Here is a 20,461-nt window from a genome sequence, read left to right as displayed (position 1 = left end):
GGCAAGTTCTGTAATCATCTCGCTTTCACAGACATGTAGACATCTACTAGAGCTCAACTGTGCAAAGCAGCCTGTGGAATTAAGTGCATTTCTTGGCTTTCCACTCACCGGGACTGTCTGTCCATACTCTCCACCCTAAGAGCCTCCCATCTAGCATTCAGCAGGGTCATCTGTTCCTGAATCTCAAATTCCTCTTCGTCTGACAGAGTTCCTTGTGTTATCAGTTGGTTGCCTGCCTGCAGGACGCTGCCCACACTGCTCTGGTGTGCAGTCAGTTCCATCATAAAAGCCTAGAAAGGGACATTGTTATAATTTGTGAGCTACTCAGTGCAGAAAAAAAAAAAAGGAAGACTGAACAAATTGCTAATGCCTAACCTAAATGTCAGCGATGCAGAAAAAGGTAGCCTAGTAGAGTGCAAATAAAATAGACATTGACCACATTTTTTAATCTCTGAAAATAGGAATAAACACCTGCCATAAGTTAAAAGAGAAATAGCTCAAAGCAAGCAATGATGCATCTGATAATACCAGCTATTTTAAAGTAAATGCTGACTATGCTACTCATAGATCATGAACATGGAATTCTAAATAAATAAAATAAAAGGCCGGGTGTGGTGGCTCACACCTATAATCCCAGCATTTTGGGAGGCTGAGGCAGGTGGATCACCTAGGCCAGGAGTTCAAGACCAGCCTGGACAACAGGGTGAAACCCCGTCTCTAACTAAAAATACAAAAAATTAGCCAGGCGTGGTGGCACATGTTTGCGATCCCAGCTACTTGGGAGGCTGACACACGAGAAGCACTTGAAGCCAGAAGGTAGAAGTTGCAGTGAGCCAAGATCGTGCCACTGCACTCCAGCCTGGGTGACAGAGTAAGACTCTGTTAAAAAAAAAAATTATAAATATATATATATACACACACATATACATATACATATATATTATATATATAAATATATTACATATAAAAATATTTATATATTATATATAAATATATTATATATAAAATATTTATATATTATATATAAATATATTATATATAAAATATTTATATATTTTATTTATATATAAAATAAAATATTATATATTTATTTTTATTTATATATATAAATGTATATTTATATATAAATATATATTTATTTATTATATATATAAATATATATTTATTTATTATATATATAAATATATATAAAATAAAATAAAATACCATACTCACCCAAGAGGAACTGTTTAAGAGATATTACCACTTATATTATTTTCTATCCAAGACAACAAATAAGATCTGTCAATTCACATAACTATACAAAGGAAAAATTTAACCAAAAGAAATCTCCATATAGTGAAATTCACTATGCTGCAATATAGTATGTCCTCAAAGGAGCAGGAAACCTTTATGATATGAAAAAATACAGGAACCCTGGGTATGACATTTGCTTAATCATGCAATTAAAAAGAATAATCATTTCCTAGGGAACACTCAAATCTTAAAGATTTGGTGTATTGGTTCACTCGTTTGCTTTTGAAATATAACAATGCACTTCAGAACTGAGCAGTACTATGCAATGATTTTCATCAGTGGCTCTCCAAAACACACAAGGAGACTAAAATCTAAAATCTAATTCTGAGGCACAGTTTAATCACCCATACCAATTTTGTGACAAAGCACTATTTAAATATCACAGTTCCTGAAATAAACCATTGACCTTTCCAAAGAACAGAATTCAGTAGATAACAAATAGGAGAGTAGAGTCCCTGATTAAGGCTCAGGTCCCGTGGGGGACACACCCTGCTAAGAAACTACAGATATTTACTTCATGGGTTGCAAACTGGTCTTTGACTTCTTCAACATCATCAGAAATATCATCCTGCTCCTGGAAAGTGTCCTCGGCAGAAAGCAACCAGGTCAGCACTTCCTCCAACGCAATCTGATAGCTGTCTAGATCCATGTCAACCTCAGTGACAGTGCTGGGGGTTTCAGCTCGGGGACTCTCATGCTCCTCCTCAGGTGCTGTACTCTGTAAAAACAAAGCCAAGAAAAACCCACACTTATCATGAAAGCAAGAGGTGTTCAGCAAACTCACACTGTATGGCGAACCCAAAGTACACATCACTCTGTCTTAGGCACTAATCCAATTCTCAGGAGCCAAATGGGCACTGCCATGAATGAGTTAGAATCATTGAGTAAGTGCACTAGGGTAGCAAAGAGTATAAAAGCAGCATGCACTCATGAATTCTGTACTCAAGGAGATTCTAATATAGTTAGGGACAGAGAACCCACATGAATCACTTCTGAACAGAAATTGAAGAACAGCTATTAGAAAAGTAAATGCCATGGTCCCAACAAGGCATGATATTTGAGTTCAACAAAGGCTAAAACAGGAAAGTTTCGTAGAGGAGCTGGAACGTGTTAGGCCTTTTCTGTAATTTAAAGAAAAAGAAAGGTGAGAATTCTGCCTTGACCCTTAGGTAAATTGCTTTTGCTGAACTGCATTTTAGCATTGCATTGTAGACACTAAAAGACAGCCACACAGGCTGCTGTACTGATTGTATTTTTCTTAGGCAGTTGCCCTCTGGTTTATCTGATGGCCTTTTAGGGCTCATGGAATAAATTTCTTTCAACCTCTTTCTAAATAACTGAGTATTTCCATATATACTTTAAGAGCTTATAACCAAATTGACTCTCCCTAGTTCTTTTGTTCCCTTTCAGAGCAAGACTTCTTGAAGACTTGCGTACATTCTGTCTCTACTTTATCAACTCTCATGCATAATTTTTAAGTAGAATATTTCAAATGTACAGAAACGTATAAAGAACAATACAAAAAATGCTCAAGTATTTAACAGCTATGGTTTGTTAACATTCCCTTTAACTTCAACTTGCTATTTGCCCCATGACTCAACTGAAAAGGCTTTTACCAATGTCATCAATAATCTTCCCATTGCCAAACGGACCTTTCTAGTATCATCTTCAGGGTGACCATATAATTAACCAACAAACTAGAGTATTTTCGATGATAACTGTGCTCAAACAACAAATCCAAACCAGAACTGTCCCAAGTAAGCCCGGAGAGCTGGCCACCCACGCTCCTTGCTTCAGCAGACCTCGGTAGCACTCCTCAAGGCTGAGCAACTTGAGCTTTCAGAAGCTTCTTTCCCTGCTTCTGTGACACTGCCCTGGTTTCCTGCTGGTTCAACAGCAGCTGCTGACTCATAAGTAATGAATCTCCTCAAAATTAAGTTCTAGGCTCTTTTTTCTCCCCACTGTATACTGTGTCTGAGTAATCTCATCTACTCCTATTGGATTTAAAGAACCATCTAGAACAACCTAGGAGTCTGGATTCCAAACTCTCATATCCCACTATTTTCACATCTCTACTTCAGTGCCTCCTAGGCATATTAAACCATGTCCATATTCAAAACCTTTACTTTCTTCCAAAGCCTGTTACTCCTCAGGCTTCTCCATCTCAGTAGATGGCTCCTCCCTGCAACTAGGTACTCCAGCTACAAACCTGGGAGCCAGCCCCGGCTTCTCTCTCCTTCATCTTCCACATTTAATACATAAGTAATTCTGACCTTCCTTCAAAACTTATCTCAAATCCATCCAGACCTTTCCATTTCCACAACCATACACACCCATCTTCTGAACTGGAATACCTGCTAACAAGTGTCTTTACTTTCCTGTTTTCCCCCACCCAACACTCTCACCTTCACAATCCACAGTCCATTTCTCACACAGCAGCCAGAATGATCTTTCAAAAATGTAATGCCATCATAAGACGTACCTGCTGAAAACCTTTCACTGGCTTTCCCAATGCTCTTAAGATACAATTTAAAATTCTTAACACAGTTTACAAAAATACTGTGATAGTAAGAAACCAAGATAGAGTGACAGAAAGAGAGAGAGAGACAGAGAGTTGTATTTTGATAGATTAATCAGAAAAGACTTCTCTGAAAAGGCTCCATTTAAACTGAGGAAAAATGTGCAGGCTGCCATATAATGGTGGGTGCAGAAGCATTTAACAGACGGGAACCTGCATGAACAAGAATCTTGGGGAAAAAGTCCACTCTAACTGCAGGGCAGAGTAGCAGAGGTAGGCCACAGCTTGTAAACTATAGGAGAAAATGAAGTCTTTAAATAGCATTAGGAGATATACCTGATGCTAAAGGATGAGTTAATGGGTGCAGCACACTACCTGTGGCACATGTATACATATGTAACAAACCTGCATGTTGTGCACATGTACCCTAAAACTTAAAGTATAATACTAAAAAAAAAAAATAAAAATGAGTATGAAGGCTGCAATAAAATGAAAACACACACAAAAGACATTTTGGAGGAAGGCTTGAAGAATCCAGGAAACTGAATATATGAGTTAAGAAATGAACCAATCAGCACAGAGTCGAAACAGTGGATAATTAAAAGACAGATGGTGCCAAAGACAGAGAAAGAAAAATGAGTTAAGTTATGGACAAAAAATCCTAAAACTGTAGAGCTAAAATAACCCCTGGAGATCATTTAGCTCCAAACCTCTATACTATAATGAGAATATCTAAGAACCAGGAAAGTTAGTGACCAGCGAAAGGTCACTGAGATAGGCACCAGCAGCCATGAGGTCGAGAAGGAAGGCACTATCTAAACACAAATGTTCAGACGCTATTAATTCAAACACATCAGGAAACTTTCAACTGACGGATATTTAAAGAGAAATGCAGGAATTATTCATTGACCACCAGTGTATGTTTGTAGAAAGAACAGGGCAGAAGAAGTCTGGCTATTAGGAGAGTAGCGGATGGCAAGCTATGTCAGAGAGATGATTAAAACTTGATCACATTTTAGTTTTCAATTAACGTAATTCAGCCTCTAAGATACTAATGAAAGCTTGCAAATGAAGAGGTGTTAATACACTTGCACTTAATCAAATAGCAAATGTTTTCTGAAGTTCTTATCATGCCACGCTGAGCCCTAAACAGAAGTGATTATTTTATCTACACATCATGAAAAGTAAATGAAGTCTCCTTCCTTTTTAAGAGAGAAGGCCCTTAACTATAAGAACTAAATAAAATATCTCCCCCTTCTAACAAAATGCAATAAGGAAATGAATCTAAAACCCTGTAACAAACTCAGAAGATCATCTGAGCCAACTAAAAAGGTGCATCATTAATGTAGAATAATAACTATACTTTTAGAGGCAAATACTTCCTAGCATTTTTTTCAATTATAGTAAGTTAGGAATTTTCCTCAGCATCATTTGATATTCACTACAAAAGAGAGCCCTGGGTTCACAATCAGGCCTCATTTCTCAATCCTTTCTTTTCAGTAAATTTTTTTCTTTTTCTATAAATCACACTATTTTTGAAACGGGGGAAATAAAAGGATGGGTACATATTACCCAAAGAAAATTTAAAAGAATAAGTAAATTCTCTGAATCTCAGAGGAAGGAAAAAAAAGATGCTATGTCAATTCAAGACTAGTATCATAATATGGGAATTAAATATTTTTTAAAGAAATCTGTTAAATGAGAATGCCAAAACAAATCAAGAAGAAAAATGATAATAATGATAGCTGTTGCTTGTTGAGTGTTTATTAATGTCATTTTAGATACTTTGAATTCATTATCTTTATGAAGTTGGTGGTTTTAACCACATTTTGCAGACAAAACTGTGATTGAGAGTTTAAGTAACAACCCAAAACAAGTAGCAACAGGATGAATTTAAGGTCCATCCAGAGAAGCTTTCTTTCTCTCTGAAATGTAGTTCTTATAATTTTGAAATCTACATGTATGTCTTGGTTGCTTGGTCACTAGAATGTTGAACCAAGTGACTTCTAAGGTCCAATTCTTAAGATTCTCTCATCTTATGAATTACAAGGACTGGCTAGACTAAAACAGAATGAGATTAAATATGGATTGATTCAAACAGTAGAACTAAGGAAGAAAATAAATTATGATTTTATTTCTCTCTTTAAAAATTCATTTATATCCTGATGAATGAAATCATCGTAATCCCTTCATGAAAAGCTCACCAAGTAGTTTACCATACATTACTCCTCCTAAAGGAAAGGGAAAATAAGGCTTACATTTTGATAGCCCTTGTGAGATATATAATGGAAAAAAAATCTTTTCTCAATGGCAAAAAAAGAAAGACAATTAGTACTTAGAAAAAAAACTAGGCTGATATGAGAAAAACCATCTTTAGCACATGACAGAAATAAAAGCTGGCAACCAGATGATGTGAAAACATAGATTCCCAGCATGTCATGCAGCAGCATGAGCAACAGCCCAGTTTTGCTGGGTGAAATAAAGTATTTTCCTTCTTAATAAAGTCCATTGAGTTATGGTTTTCTATTACACACATGTGACAGAATGCTAACTGCTAAGCTGAACTTCTTATGCAAATGTAAGCTGAGAAACCAAGATGTTCTCAGTCAAGAAAAAAACCCTCTGAAAGTGTTTTTATCTAGTACCTAGGAGAAAACAAATATGGCAAGCCAAACATCTTAATAAAATGTTACCTGTACCTGTATATTAATTGCCTCTTCTTCACATTCTTTTTTATATTTCCTTGGGAGCGTCTCTACCTCACGGATGGCATCTATGGTGACTTGCTGAGGTAGCACCTCAAACAAAGATGTTAAATACATAATTATGGATTTCTTGTCAGGAAGCTGAACGGCAACATCTAAAAGTGGAAGAATATAAGAAACAGCTTAAATTAGGTGTCCAAAATATGTGAATTGCTCAATATTAGATACAAAATAACTCTCCTTAGTACCCATAAACAATACCTAATATATAATCTTTGCAATACCAGTAAATTGCCACTTCATAATATATGAGACAAAGGCAAAAGGGATTACTTATTTTTGTTCAGTATCTCATTTTTTAAAGTCTTCCCTAAAAGCCTCCCCAAAATGGTCAAAGATAAGCTACCATATGTTACCATTTAAGATAAAGATACAGACTTTATTCATACTATGAAAATAAGTCTAGAATTCAATCCTGCAACATTTATAACTAAAGTCTTTACATCACATGCAAGATGCTCACATAAAAATGCATTTTAATGGACTAACCAGATACTGAATTTATCTAATAATTACATTTTCTTAAAACTTTAACTCTTACTTAATTTAGATTAACTATTGTCCAGTGCTGTAGTTAAATTTCTACCTAAAAGATCCCACAAATTGCTAAGTACAAAAGTATTAATAAGTGTCAGTAATAAAATGACTTGCACCTATACTCCAAAAAGGAAAAGGTTCTTCAAGTCTCATAATTCATTTTAAAAAGGACAAAGAAACACTGCTTTTCAAGAATGCAAAACTGTAAAGCAAAATCAAGGTTGAAATTAAATACTGGACAATACCTTCAGGATCTAACAGCTTTTCAATTCCCAAATAAGTTTGAGCCTTGCTGAAGGCATGTTCAAGTCTCTCAATGGGTGACATTTTGACAACTTTATCCCAGCTGAAGAGATCAGGTCTGAAAACCATGCAAATAAAATGCAATGAAGATGAAATATGTGGAAACAAAGTAGGCATTGTTATAATCTAATACATTTTAGTTTTAGATTATTTTTACTTGTGAGGTTTTTTTGAGTTTATTTTTATATCCCAAAGGCTTGTCAAATACATACTTGAAATTAACTCACAAATATGAAAATAACAGATAATACTTTCCAAGGGTCTTGTATTAGCTAAATAGGACTGCTATTTTCTGTGGTAACCATTAAGACTAGAAGTAGTATATAATGTTTCCCAAAGAGTAGAAGAAGAAAAGGGGGTAAAGGGAAACCTACCGATACAAAAAGAGATAAGAAAGTAAAAAAAAAAAACCATAGAAAAAATAAGAAAAATGAGCAGCTCACACTATGTGGTAAAAATGAACCTAAATATATAAATAATCATAATCAATGTTAATGGACTAAATTCTTCAATTAAAAGATCAAGATTAGCAGAACACAAAATCTAGCTCTAATCTGTTCTCAGGATATTCCTAAAACAAAAGCCTTGGAAGAGTTTCCCTCCAATCCCCCGCTTCCATGCTACTACTATATTGTCTAGGACTGTATTTCATTTCTATCTTGATTTTCTTTTAATCCCACAAATTGGACATTATTGTTGCTTTGACTTATCCAAAAGTTAATCATTTTCTTTATTCTGTGTCTGTTCTTGCATGTTAGACCCACCCACCTTCTGGGACGCACTTCCCCCACTTCCCTCCCTGAATTCATCTCCCATTACTCCCCCCACTCAGGTCACTGCAGCCACTGCCCTCTCCGATGCCAAGTGCCTCCTCTGCTCTTGTCTGATGTATTTTCCTTCAGTGTGTGTACATTTCTATATACTACACAACTTTATTATTGTCTTGTCTCCCTCTGTTGGAACATAAGCTCCACGAGAACTAAGATTTTTGCCTGTTTTGTTCTCTGCTGTATACCCTGTGTCTAGCACATAAAAGGCACCCCACACGTATTTGTTGAATCAATTAATTAATAAATGGAATGGTATATTGGCTAAAATTCTACAGTTTCTTGATAAAATCCCTTAACCAACTAAAAACCTAGGGCAACCTCCTTTAACCTCATAAAAAGTGTACCAAAAAAGCTACAAAAACTATCATTCTTATGGTAAAACACTAAAAGCACTCCTTTTATTATCAACAACAAAAATTCTGCCCACTATCACCAATTCAAATCAACATTGCATTGAAGGACAAGGCACAATAGAGAACAAAAAAGAAAACAGAAGAAATAAAAGGATCATAATTCTAGGACATTCTAATCCCTCCTCCTCCAAGAAACCTACAATCTACAGAGACAAACTTACTAAAATTTGTAAGAACTGATTAAGTTTCCAGATATAAGATGTAGAAAAGTCTATTGCACTTTTATATACCAGCAAAAAAACATAGAGGAAGTGAAATTTGAGAAAAGTAATCATTTACAACAATAAAATATAACAAATTTTGCCTTTGGCATTTAAATCCCTGATCCATGTAGAAATTATTATTTTTTTTTTAGTGTGGTGAAGTAAAGATCCAATACACTTATTTATATATGGGTAATCAATTGCCCAAATCATCTATTAATCTGCAATGTCAGCTCAAGCGTATATCAGATTTTCCTGTGTAATGGAGCAATTTCTGAGTTCTTAATTTTATTAGGTTGAACCATATGAAAACACCATTCTTATATAGCAAAAACACTCACATATCGGCAATTTCATATGGTTCAGCTTATACTGGTGAGTATATTGATAGTACTGCATAGTCTTAATTAATATAGCTTCATAGTTTTGGTTTCTTTTTGGAAAGTATTTCAGCCTGATTCTTCCTCAGAAGTCTACTGGCTATTCTTGGGCCTCGTCTTTTATATAATTAGAATCTGTTCACAAGTTTCATTAAAGACAATTTGGCTATTTTTAATTGGGAATGCATTGAATTTACAGAGTTTTACTTTCAGTTTGAGAAGAAAAGCTAACACAATTTTTTGTATACATTATCAGTTAGTGCTGAATGAGTGGGGTTGAACTTTGTGAATTATTTCATATTTTTTAAATTCATAAATATGCAGGAGAAACTATGGACCTTGTATTGCGGCATTTAAGTCCTAAGGAAATAAAAACCTGATGAGTAGTTTTCTTCCATGATATTTCTTTTCTTAAGGTTTTGGTAGAACATGTGCAGAAAGGAGAGCAGTGGCACTGGAGAAGGGGCTTCAGGGAGTAGTGGTGGCAGCAAAGGGACAGAGAGGAGACATGAATTTGTAAAGCCCACTTCTAGATAGAGTAATGTCTCACTTATGTCGGTGGAGGACAGCATTAAAGGCGAGTCCATCTGTCCAGCTGGTGGTGAAGTTGAGGACGTTGACTTGGCTGTAGGGCCTGGTGGTCTGACGCACCCAGCTGAGCAGGATCTTCTCACTGTTCGTCTGCTGCAGGTCCGACATGACATCCTTCATGACATCTTTCACCTATGTAAGAGAAACCAGGCCTGTCCATAACTAATACTTCAGTAATTTACTTCAATTTACTTCAATGAAGTCCTTGAAAAAGCAATATTGCACTAATTAACCATTATGGATCAGGTAACTGGCATTCATTTTACTTCAGATTTTTCTGTAGACACTAGAGCAATACATTTTAACAGTGATTATTTTTGGGGACTAGAATTTGAGGTGATTTTTACCTCACTTTTATACATTACTGTGTTTTCTATATCTTAAGCAATACTTGTACTATGTTTGGTTACAATGAACATAACTTTCACAGTCATAGAAAGTCGTATTTTAACTCTATGTGTTTACAAAGACCTTTTCAATTAAATTTTATTTTCTACAAAAATGAGAAAGGAAAAACTTTTGAGTGACTACAAAATAAAGTATCTTTCCTGACTGCAATCACAATTATACTCTAGAACTAACATTTTATAGTATTATTCTAAATTAGTAAATATGTTTTAAGAAAGTGCTCAAAGAATGACATAGATCTATCTAAGGGACACAGGAGCCAATTTAAGGGGCTCACACTGGCCAAATCTAGGATGACTTGAACACTGAAATGAGTACTAGTAAAAGATCATAAACCTATGCAAATGTCCATGAATCTATACTGATACATAAATGAATAAATGAATGGAGAGAGAGATAAGATAGAGAAACAAGAAACAAGGGGAAGCTCTTCTTTACAAGTAGAACACCAACTAATGTAGAAGGATTAATGAAATTAGAAAATCATTATCTATCAAGCATCATAATAATAGCTGGTCCAGGCAAAAATTATGAACGGGTGCTAAAAGTTTGATAAAAACTAAATATTTATACAGTCTCAAAGTATATCCCCACCCGATACTTTTAATAACAAAGGGTAGTCAATTTACAGGGAAGAAACTTGGTAAATACCACCTTAGCCAAACAATCAAAGTTAACACTGCCAGAAAAAGAACAGACATCACCTATCCCCGATATGATGCACTAAGAAGAACTCACGTCACTTTTGTGATGTCCCTGCCAAAAGTGAACAACCTGAACTTAATCATAAGGAAAGCTCAGCCAAGCCCAAGCCCACTGAGAGAGACATTCTACAAAATAACTAGCCAGCACTCTTCAAAAATATCAATATCATGAAATACAAAGACTCAAAAACTTCCAGATTAAAGAGGACTAAAGAGACATGAAAAATAAATGTAATGCATGATCTCAGATTCTTTTGCTACTAAGGATATTATTGGGACAACTGACAAAATCTTAAGATCTGTAGATTACATAATTGTATTATTTCAATGTTATTTTCTTGATTTTAATAATTATATACTAAGTTTTCATATTTAATAATCAATAATTGGCATTTTAAATATCAATATTTTACATCTCATATTATTATACCAATATGCTATTGTGTTTACATAAGAGAGTTCTTGTTTTTAGGAGAATGCCATGGCGTTAGAAAATACACACTAAATATTTTAGGCAGACTGAGAGAGAGTACAAACGAAATATAGACAACTGGTAACATTTAGGAAATGTGAGTGAAAGGTACTTGGGAATTCTTTGAACTATTCCTGCAACTTTTCTAGATGTGAAATTATGTCAATTTTTAAAATTTAACATAAGAAAGGTAGGTACTTTTTTCCCTATGCCAGGAAAATAGGGCATTTTGTCAGCCTCTTCCACTGAAAATTGTTATGAGTTGAATTATGTTCTCTAAAATTAATATGTTGAAGTCCTAACCCTCAGTACTTCAGAGAGGGGCTCTATTTGGAAATAAGGTCATTGCAGATGTCACTAGTTAGAATGAGGTCATACAGGAGTAATGTGGGCCCTAAATCCAATATGACTGATGTCCTTACAAAAAGAGGAAATTTGACAGATATGCACACAGGGAGAACGCCACGTCAACACTGGAGCTATGTTATCACAGGCCAAGGAACTGCAAAAATTGCAGACAAACCACCAGAATTTGGGGGCAAGGCCTGGATCAAAGTCTCCCTCAGAGCCCTCAGGAAAAACCAACCCTGCTGATGCCTTGATCTTGGACTTCCGGCCTCCAGAACTGGGAGACAACAAATTTCTGTTGTTCAAGCCAAGCAGCTTGTGGTACTTGGTTACGGCAGCCTTAAGAAACTAAAAGACAAACAATACATTTTCCATCTCTATTAAAAAGTGATTGGAAATTTCCCCACCTGCCAGTGCAAAATGATGCTCCAAAGTAACCCCAAAGTCAGTTTGTGATTTCCATCCACAATGTCAGTTCCCCCTATATTCACTAATTCCACCTATTAAGACAAAACAAAAAACAAAAACAAAAACGCTTTTAAGACAATTTCTTCACAGAACTCCAGGTTTTTATTTTAGCACATTTGGACAGCAGTATAAGTGAGAGATAAGAGAAATTTCATTTTAGAGAATCAGGTAAGCTTAAATCTCAAAAATGTATTATTTATACCACAGATCAACACAGCCATCAGAAAAAGCACATGACTGTTTCTTCACTCACAGAAAAAGTTCAATATTTCTCATAAGAAAAAATGTTTGCAAGAATCAGCGGATGCCAATGCATCAAGCAGTTGGTGAGTTTCACAATAAATAATGCTGATGGCAGCACAGACCCCCAGAACTCACATTACACACTTACATTGTTCTGATGTAAAACCTGCAGCACTCTGTTGACGTTATTTAAGGCATGTACCCTTGTGGAACCACGTTCCTTTGGCTGGAAAATAAAACAAAAAAGCAAGTAAAACTGATTGTCCCTCCATATGCCTGACTAACACTAACATTGAGATACACACAGAAGTGAAGCTCAGCGTACAGGGCCCCTCAGAGGCAGGAGATCTGGCTGAGGTCTCAGGTTACCACCCTGGAAGCTGGTGTTTACAGTATGAAAATCCCTCAACTAACAACATCTTAAGATACCAGTTCCCTAACTTGCATGCACGTTGAAATCTCCTAGGCAGCTTCATAAAAACACCAATCCCTCTGTCCAACCCCACCCCCAAAGAGTGTGGCTTAATGGGTCTAGGGTGTGGTCTGGACTTGGGATTTTTAAAAGATTGCCTGTAGTTCTAATGTGCAGACAAGTTTGGAAACCAGTGCTCTATGAACAAAGCTTCCTTTCTCTTAATTGGTCTGGCTGCAGAAGGATTTTAGAGAAATTGTGTCCTCTTTATTCTGCACAGATGTGAACAGAGCAAGGAGGATTCAGAGGCACCATCCCAGGCTCCAGGTAGCATTGCAAGAGCCCTCGGAAGGCAGGGAATTCCCATCTGGGGAAAGATAACCTATGCAGCTTCTTTCTACTTCACTGGCCAGAACCTTATCTGAGAGAGGAATCAGCCTGTCTAACAGTTGTCTACCCACCACCTGGAGGGCAAAGAAAGAGAATGACATCCCACACTTCTGCAAGAAAGAAATTCATCTTCAGGAGTACATCTCTCTGTACTGTGATAGTAATTCTACCTCTAGAGTTAACATTTGTACCCATACATGCATCCTCTTTATTGGCAGTTTTATCTGCATGAGTTTGGAGTACCCCACACATAAAATAATAGAGTTGTATTTAAAAAATAAATCAACAAAATATAATCCTGAAAATCTGAATAAAAAATAGATGTCATAGTTTTTAACAACTTTTTTTTTTTTTGAGACGGAGTCTCACTCTGTTGCCCAGGCTGGAGTGCAGTGGCGCAATCTCGGCTCACTGCAACTTCCGCCTCCTGTGTTCAAGCAATTCTCCTGGCCTCAGCCTCCTGAGTACCTGGAATTACAGGCACATGCCGCCACGCCCAGCTAATTTTTTGTATTTTAGTAGAGATGGGGTTTCACCATGTTGCCCAGGCTGGTCTCGAACTGCTGAGCTCAGGCAATCCGCCCACCTTGGCTTCCCAAAGTGCTAGGATTACAGGCGTGAGCTACCACGCCCAGCCTTAACAACTGTTTTAAAAAATATTTAACTCTTAAATGTGTTTGTCTCCAGACTCTACTGTTCAAAACATTGTGTCCTCTCTATAAATCCATTCTTTTTTGTAATTCTCTCATCCTGGGCTGTCTCAGAGCAATAAACATTTAAGGTAATTTTACCTTCAATAAAAACAGAGCCCTCAGAAGAGCCAAAATGTTGTTGTATCAAAGCACTCATTAAAATGCTTTGTTAAAAATGTTCCAAATTTCAGCCTTTACATTTGAACGTAAAGTAAAATGGATACTTTCACTTTAATGGGTACCCACACTGGGTCACCAAGCATCAGCAATGACCGGAGACTCCGTTGTTTACAAAGATGACTTGCTCACCAGTGATGTTCCTGTGAGGCCTTCTAGAAGATCCAATAGCTTCCTTCCATCTTTGAGGTCTGTGAACATATCATTGATGGGTGGTTTCCCACTCTGTAAAAGAAAAACACAAATAAAATATGGGGTATGCCAACAGCAGAAACTCCATATATACCTGGCAAATAAATGAGTGGCTTCATTTTTTGCTCAATTAAAATGTTGTGGATGATCTGCAGACTATCCAAATTTGTCTTTTGGGGGTTTTTATTTATTTATTTGTTTTTTAATTTATTTATTTATTTTTTAGACAGAGTCTCACTCTGTCGCCCAGGCTGGAGTGCAGTGGCGTGATCTCAGCTCACTGCAACCTCCGCCTCCAGGGTTCACGCCATTCTCCTGCCTCAACCTCCCGAGTAGCTGGGACTACAGGCGCCCGCCACCACGCCCAGCTGATTTTTTATATTTTTAGTAGAGATGGGGTTTCACCATGTTAGCCAGGATGGTCTCGATCTCCTGACCTCATGATCCGCCCAGCTCAGCCTCCCAAAGTGCTGGGATTACAGGCGTGAGCCACTGCACCCGGCCCAAATTTGTCTTTTATAGAAAGAACAAGTACAAATACAGAAATTTTCAAATTCCATAAAGAATATTTTAAGCTGAAATAAATTGCATTTTTCCTTACAAAGAAAGCAAATCAAGCTATTGGGCATCGTGGTTCATGCCTGTAATTCCAGCACTTGGGAGGCCGAGGCAAGCTCAGAAGTTTGAGACCAGCCTGGCCAATATGGTGAAACCTCATCTCTAGTAAAAATACAAAAATTAGCTGGGCGTGGTGGTAGGCACCTGCAATCCCAACTACTCGGGAGGCTGAGGCAGGAGAGTTGCTTGAACCCAGGAGGTGAAGGTTGCAGTGAGCCAAGATCGCGCCACTGCACTCCAGCCTGGGCAATATAGCAAGACTCCATCTCAAAAAAAAAAAAACAACTACAAAGTCTGGACATAATTTCACACAAATATACAGTAAAGTGGAAGAAAGAACAATAAACGACAAAATAATAGGCCTTGAGTATGGCATATGTTCCTGAGAAAGCAATGATAACGAGACGCATTAAAAATGTAAATGAGCCTACAACATTCGGATGCAGAGGCCAACTAAAAGTATGAGGACTGTCACTTCATCACTGCATCTCACATCACAGTGTGACAATGTCTTCCAGCCTTTCCATTATGGGAGTACGTGATTTGGTCATCAATTTCAGGGCTGAGGTGTTCAGTCTGTATTTCTGGTTATTAATTTCTTAACACTTAAGGCACTTTGGGCTTAACAATTAAATACTTTTTGTGCTTAAAACTAGTACCAGTCCAAGATTTTAACTGACAAAGCTTATAGAATTTCTAAACTCTTTTTCCTGATAAATAGCATCAACTCCCACAGATAATCCTGCTCTAGTGTCTGATGCCAGAAAATCCCACTCCATTCACTGTAAGTTTGGTAGATCCTTGCCTGTCTGTGATACGATGAATTATTATGCAATGGGGTGATCACCGCATAGAAAATCAGGAAGCCTCGGCTTTAAGTCCAGTTTGACCTTTAACTACCTGGTGAACCTGGCTCAGCTACCTAACCTTTTAAATCAAAAGTCACTGTAAAGATCAAATAATGGACTATTATAAGAAAATGTATAGAATACAATGTAATATTTAATAAATGTTGTATTATCTTGTATCAAATTACTGCCTTGTATAATAAAATCTCCAGAGATGAACAGTCCCACTTCCTGTCAATAATAGATATTTTTTAACCAATACTTCTTTTATCTTCTTCATTTCTCACTTTAAAAAATATATACATATCATTCACATGAAGCAAAACTTTACTCTGAGTTTGAAATGGAGGAGGGGGAAGAAGGAGCCATTCTGAAGTTTCCTAAAATTTGGCATTATTCCTTCCTTCCTTCCCTCGTGATTCCTTATCTGTTTTTATTGTGTGTGTGTGTGTGTGTGTGTGTGTCTGTGTCTGTGTCTGTGTGCGCACACGCGCGTGTACCTGAAGAGACCTGAATTACAAAGATGAATAAAGATTCCATATTTCTGCACACTCAACAGCTTACCATTCAGTGGAAGAGATACTCTTTTTTAGAAAATAACAATTACAGTGCGATGTGTAAGGTCTGGAATAGAAAAGTGTGCCAGTGCTATAGAAGCACAGAGGAGAGAGAGACCCCAAGACCACTGCAAGCCAGGGAGTGGGCAAAGGCTTCAGACAGGAGCTGACCCTTGAACTAGACTTTATTTAGTTTTTTACAAGGCATAATTTAATTATCTTTTTAAAAATTCAGATTCAGGGAGTTCATATGCAGGTTTGTTACATGGGTATGTTGTGTGACACTGAGGTTTGGGTCTCGAATGATCCCATTGCCCAAGTAGTGAACACAGTACCCAGTAGGTAGTTTTTCAACCCTTGTTCCCCTCCCTCTATCTGTTTTTAAATAGGTATTAGGTATAGCCAACTCATAATTTTTAGCATGTGCCTTTTTCATCGTTCATATACTTCAGATGAGGGAAAGTGCAGTAAAGTTTTCACCACAGAATCAGTAAAGAATACACTGTTACTTATTCATATCTGAAACAAAGCTGCTTTTCTGTTCCCAGCTGCCTTTTTCACTGGCAGCGATAGATTCAGGGACAAAGAGATTTTCTCCATCAATCAAAATAACACAGAGATGTGTAAGATGCAGGGGCCACTTTCCAGAGGCAGAACTTCAGGAAGCCAGGTAAGGGGTAATTTCCCCTTGAGGGGAAAGTCCCCTGAGGACTTGCTACCCACTGTCAGTAAAAGCAATGGGCAGAAGTGGCCTTCGTCACCTGCCTACGTCTAATCCCCCTCCCCCACCCAACCAGAAGTACAGTTCTGCAAAATAGCCAACAAATAACCGAATTCACTTTCAGGTCTTAGGCATAGCAAAAATATATTATATAGGTAAAGCGCATGGGAGAAACAAATGGGGTTATATAGGCATAGAAAGGATCTTAGAAAATACTGATGATGGCAAGGGCAGCTAATATAACACCTGGGCAGCCTGTAATCCTTCTCAAATCCACTCTCCACTTTCCAAAAAATAGTATAATATAAAACAACTGGCTGGGCACGGTGGCTCATGTCTGTAATCTCAGCACTTTGGGAGGCCGAGGCGAGAGGATCACTTGAGCAGGAATTCGAGGCCAGCCTGGCCAATATGGCAAAACCCCATCTCTACTAAAAATACAAAAATTGGCTGGGTGTGGTGGCGCACACCTGTAATCCCAGCTACTTGGGAGACTGAGGCAGGAAAATTGCTTGAACCCAGGAGATGGAGACTGCATGCCACTGCACTACAACCTAGGCAACACAGCAAGACTCTGTCTCAAAAAAGCAAACAAACAAACAACAACAACAAAAACAGCATTATATAAAAGAAATACAGGCCTGGCACGATGGCTCACACCTGTAATCCCAGCACTTTAGGAGGCCGAGGCGGGCGGACCACGAGGTCAGGAGATCGAGACCATCCTGGCTAACACAGTGAAATCCCGTCTCTACTAAAAATACAAAAAAAAAAAAAAATTAGCCGGGCGTGGTGGCGGGCGCCTGTAGTCCCAGCTACTCGGGAGGCTGAGGCAGGAGAATGGCATGAACCTGGGAGGCAGAGCTTGCAGTGAGCCAAGATCACGCCACTGCACTCCAGCCTGGGTGACAGAGCGAGACTCCATCTCAAAAAAAAAAAAAAAGAAATATAAATATTTATTCATATTATAAATAATTATGGATGTCCATTAATGACCTCATCTGTAAACAAGAAGCCTCTTATTGGCCATAGAATTTTGGGCAAGTTACTTGGCCTTTCTGCATCTATTTGTTTACCTGTTAAACTAAGATGACAGATGTTCATTAAATGGTTGATGTGACTATATCACAAGCATAACTTTAGTGTTTTCTATTGGCAGAAAAGTGTAATAAAATATCAACAATATCTGAAAGGACTGAGACAACAACTAAGCACTTCTTCATCTCAAGCAGGAAGGCAAAAGCAGGCCCTGAACATGAGAACATGGTAGTGTCAATTCACAGAGAAAGATCTCACAAGTCTCAGGTTTCATTAATATGTCATATGATGACCTGCAGGAACATATCTCATTCAAAAACAATTAACTACCTTTTGTTGTAAAGTGAAAGCAGCCATAGACAATACATAAACAAATAAACCAATTGGAATGACTATCTTCCAATGAAACTTTATTTGTAGACACTAAAATTTGAATTTCACATAATTCCCACATGTCACAAAATATTACTCTTCTTTTGATTTTTTTGCAACCACCTAAAGCTGTAAAAACCATTCTCAGCTCATAGGCCATACGGAAACAGGCAGTAGAAATATGAAATGTTCTTAGACATAATGATAGCAAGCATTTACTATGTATCAGATATGTTCTAAGAGACTTATAAAGATTTAGTTGTATTATTTAGATGTATTATTTATTTCCTTATAATAGTATTTCGAGAAAAACAGCATCATCTTCTTCATTCTACAGGCGAAGAAACTGATGTGGAGGTGACTTAACAAATGAGAGGCAGAACAAGGATCTGATACCACAAAATCGGGCTCTAAATCTATGTTTTCAACATCTGTGCTATACTGCTACTAAAATTATGAAGACACAGGACTAGGACAGATAGGGAAGAAAATATTTCATCACTGGACTGGGATATGTAGGGAAAAAATATTTAATCACTGGAGTGGGTGGGATATATTTAGTGGCCCCCCAAAGAGAGCAACAAGATATATACTACATTTTGATGAATTCAAAATGCAGACTATTTTTTTTTCTAGTACACCACTTTAAAGCGTGTCTGGTGCTTTGGTATCACAAGCTGTAAACTTGGGATCCACTCTGCGAAACAGCTTGGAAATGTCAGAAGTCATCTATGAATAAAAATAAAAACTGATTCATCCTGACAGTTAACCTCTTATTTCAATTTTGAAATCTTTGCAAAGACTCATTTGCAGAGACTTCTCTGACAAAGAGAATACAGTTGAATAATGCATTTGGACAAATATTTAGTGAATACCTCCTTTGTGCTTGGCCCTGCAGAAATGCCAAGTTCAGGTCATTCTCCTTATTCTCAAGAGAGTTTCCATAGTTTTCCAATAAATACAAAATGGTATAAATGAACAGTCTTGAACTTGAAGGGTATATAAGCCTTGGGTCACATTTAACTTTAAAAAAAGTAAACAACCACATGACACAACTCTAGATGACAGATACTACAGCCCTGGTGTGGCCAGCTTTGGCTGTCCCCAAGTCTCATCTCCCTCTACCATCACGATTTTGACAAGTGAGACCAGCACTCATGCTTGCAGCTGGGACACTACTGCTGCTGGATTTTAAAATGTTAGAGCACAAAGGCGAACGGTCAGCACAATGCAAGGGGAGAAGCCAGGGGGGTCTAGCGGGGAGCAAGGGCTGCAAACAACTGCAGTGATGACACATTTGAGGGAAGCAAACCTGATGAGCCCCAGGCACATCTGGAGAATCAGCTGGCTCTGCAGGCTCAAGTGGCAGCTCCTGCTCAGTTCTAGCTAAGGGTGGCCATATGGGAATTCAGGTTCACTGTGGGCAGAACTTCTCATTTTTAAAAAGAAGGTGGAAATCTGAATTTATATGTATAACCTCCTGGTAACTGTAATTTCCTAAAACACTGTGCTAAACAAATAGATCTTGTCTACAGGCACACCAGGTCATAGGGTGACCGATGAGCAATTTCTGCATAGAGCATGACCACATATAGGTGAAATATAGGATTAATCAAAGAGGAATGCCTTAAGGAACTGGTCAACTCTGGAGAAAGGCCACACACAAATATGCACACACCCACACACACACACACACACACACACACACACATCCACGGACTACAGAATATGATTAATTGCAAATACATCACATATCAAGAAATAATGACTCTTGCTCAGGCCAAAAACAAAGGAGTCATTCCTGATTCATTTCCTTTCACTTCTTCTCCACCTCTAACCCACCCACCAGCCCTGTCCTTCCACTTCCAAAAACACATCCCAAACATGACCACATCTTACCATGGTCATTGTGTCAACTCTAGCCCAAACCGCCATTATCTATTGCCTGAACTCCAGCTCCAGCCA

The 20,461-nt window shown here is 37.6% G+C and overlaps 1 protein-coding gene across 2 annotated transcripts in view; it reads right to left on the bottom strand.

Moving 5' to 3' along the window:
• UTRN (utrophin) overlaps positions 1–20,461 on the bottom strand; it is a 568,097-nt gene that overhangs the window by 416,586 nt on the left and 131,050 nt on the right. For both annotated transcript variants that reach the window (XM_014345496.4, XM_063605516.1), the window contains exons 4-11: positions 14,283–14,375; positions 12,628–12,705; positions 12,176–12,268; positions 9,796–9,968; positions 7,362–7,477; positions 6,514–6,674; positions 1,811–2,014; positions 109–290 (exon numbers count right to left, since the gene is read on the bottom strand). In XM_014345496.4, coding sequence (XP_014200982.4) covers positions 109–290; positions 1,811–2,014; positions 6,514–6,674; positions 7,362–7,477; positions 9,796–9,968; positions 12,176–12,268; positions 12,628–12,705; positions 14,283–14,375 — 1,100 coding nt within the window. The remainder of the gene's footprint in view (positions 1–108; positions 291–1,810; positions 2,015–6,513; positions 6,675–7,361; positions 7,478–9,795; positions 9,969–12,175; positions 12,269–12,627; positions 12,706–14,282; positions 14,376–20,461) is intronic.

Source organism: Pan paniscus, chromosome 5 (genome assembly GCF_029289425.2).
Source record: "Pan paniscus chromosome 5, NHGRI_mPanPan1-v2.0_pri, whole genome shotgun sequence".
In the NCBI taxonomy this organism is placed as follows: Eukaryota; Metazoa; Chordata; class Mammalia; order Primates; family Hominidae; genus Pan; species Pan paniscus.
The sequence above is the reverse complement of the archived record's forward strand: the minus strand, read 5'-3'. Positions and strand labels throughout refer to the sequence as shown.